This window comes from Bison bison, unplaced genomic scaffold (genome assembly GCF_000754665.1).
Source record: "Bison bison bison isolate TAMUID 2011002044 unplaced genomic scaffold, Bison_UMD1.0 scf7180017862106, whole genome shotgun sequence".
In the NCBI taxonomy this organism is placed as follows: Eukaryota; Metazoa; Chordata; class Mammalia; order Artiodactyla; family Bovidae; genus Bison; species Bison bison.
Genome location: NW_011492678.1, coordinates 4,208 through 6,084, shown reverse-complemented (window position 1 = coordinate 6,084; position 1,877 = coordinate 4,208). Strand labels below are relative to the sequence as shown.

At 41.8% G+C, this 1,877-nt stretch overlaps 1 protein-coding gene across 1 annotated transcript; it reads left to right on the top strand.

Annotated features, from left to right (window-relative positions):
• Window positions 1-1,058: 1,058 nt before the first annotated feature.
• Window positions 1,059-1,868, top strand: LOC104983221 (olfactory receptor 4A47-like; the record flags this gene model as incomplete). Its single annotated transcript, XM_010832669.1, is given in 1 exon segment — window positions 1,059-1,868. A coding segment is annotated over 1 exon segment (810 nt), but the record flags the coding sequence as incomplete, so codon positions are not given.
• Window positions 1,869-1,877: the final 9 nt, after the last annotated feature.

Here is a 1,877-nt window from a genome sequence, read left to right as displayed (position 1 = left end):
GTACATCATGAGAAACGCTGGGCTGGAAGAAGCACAAGATGGAATCAAGATTTCTGGGAGAAATATCAATAATCTCAGATATTCAGATGACACTACCCTTATGGCAGAAAATAAAGAAGAACTAAAAAGCCTATTGATGAAAGTAAAGAGAGTGAAAAAGTTGGCTTAAAGCTCAACATTCAGAAAACGAAGATCATGGCATCTGGTCCCATCCCTTCATGGCAAATAGATGGGGAAACAGAGGAAAGAGTGGCTGACTTTATTTTGGGGGGCTCCAAAATCACTGCAGATGGTGATTGCAGCCATGAAATTAAAAGACGCTTACTACTTGGAAGGAAAGTTATGACCAACATAGACAACATATTAAAAAGCAGAGACATTACTTTGTCAACAAAGGTCTGTCTAGTCAAAGCTATGGTTTTTATGGATGTGAGAGTTGGATGCGAAGAAAGCTGAGCGCCGAAGAATTGATGCTTTTAAACTGTGGTGTTGGAGAAGACCCATGAGAGTTTCTTGGACTGCAGGAGATCCAACCAGTCCATCCTAAAGTAGATCAGTTCTGGGTGTTCATTGGAAGGACTGATGTTGAAGCTGAAACTCCAATCCTTTGGCCACCTGATGCGAAGAGCTGACTCATTTGAGAAGACCCTGACACTGGGAGGGATTAGGAGCAGGAGGAGAAGGGGACAACAGAGGATGAGATGGCTGGATGGCATCACCAACTCAATGAACATGGGTTTGGGTAGACTCCGGCAGTTGTTGATGGACAGGGAGGCCTGGCTTGCTGCAGTTCATGGGGTTGCAAAGAGTCAGACACAACTGAGCGACTGAACTGAACTGAATTGTTGGATCACAGAATGTATACCTGTGGTGGATTCATTTTGATATTTGGCAAAACTAATACAATTATGTAAAGTTTAAAAATAAAATAAAATTAATTATAAAAAAAAAAAAAAAAAAATTCTCATACATTTTAGCATTTTACCCCTTTATCTTCCCCTCCTTGTTTTGTAGGTAAGTTGCTTCTACTGTATGAAGTCAGCTCCTGTTCAGATTAGATGGAATCAAGAAACAATGTAACCTACTTTGTTCTCCTGGGACTCACACAGAATCCAAAGGAGGAGAAAGTACTTTTGTTTATGTTCCTGTTTGTCTACCTTTTGACTGTGGTGGGCAATTTTCTAATTATAGTCACTGTAGCTGTCAGTAAGACCCTGAACACACCAATGTACTTTTTTCTTGCTTGCTTATCATGTATGGATATTGCTTATTCCTCTTCTATTACCCCCAGATTGATCTCAGACTTGTTCTTTGGAGAAAAAACCATAACCTTTAAATCTTGCATGACCCAGCTATTTACAGAGCACCTTTTTTCTGGATCAGGGGTCTTCCTTCTGCTGGTGATGGCCTATGACCGCTATGTGGCCATCTGTAAGCCCTTGCATTACTTGGGGATCATGAAGCAGAGGGTGTGTGTTGGGTTGCTAGTGGTGTCCTGGGTTGGAGGTTTTCTGCACTCTGTAATTCAACTTAGCACTATTTATGGGCTCCCATTCTGTGGCCCAAATGTCATTGATCACTATATTTGTGACATGTACCCCTTATTGGAACTTGTCTGTACTGACACCTATGTCACTGGCATCTTAGTTGTGGCCAATGGAGGACTGATCTGCACTATAGTGTTTCTGCTCTTGCTCTTCTCCTATGGAGTCATCCTGCACTCTCTGAAGAACCTGAGTCAGGAAGGAAGGCAGAAAGCCCTCCAGACCTGTGGTTCCCACATCACTGTGGTTGTCTGATTCTTTGTTCCCTGTATTTTCATATATGTAAGACCTGCTAAGACCTTCTACATTGATAAATCATTGACCGTGTTCTAT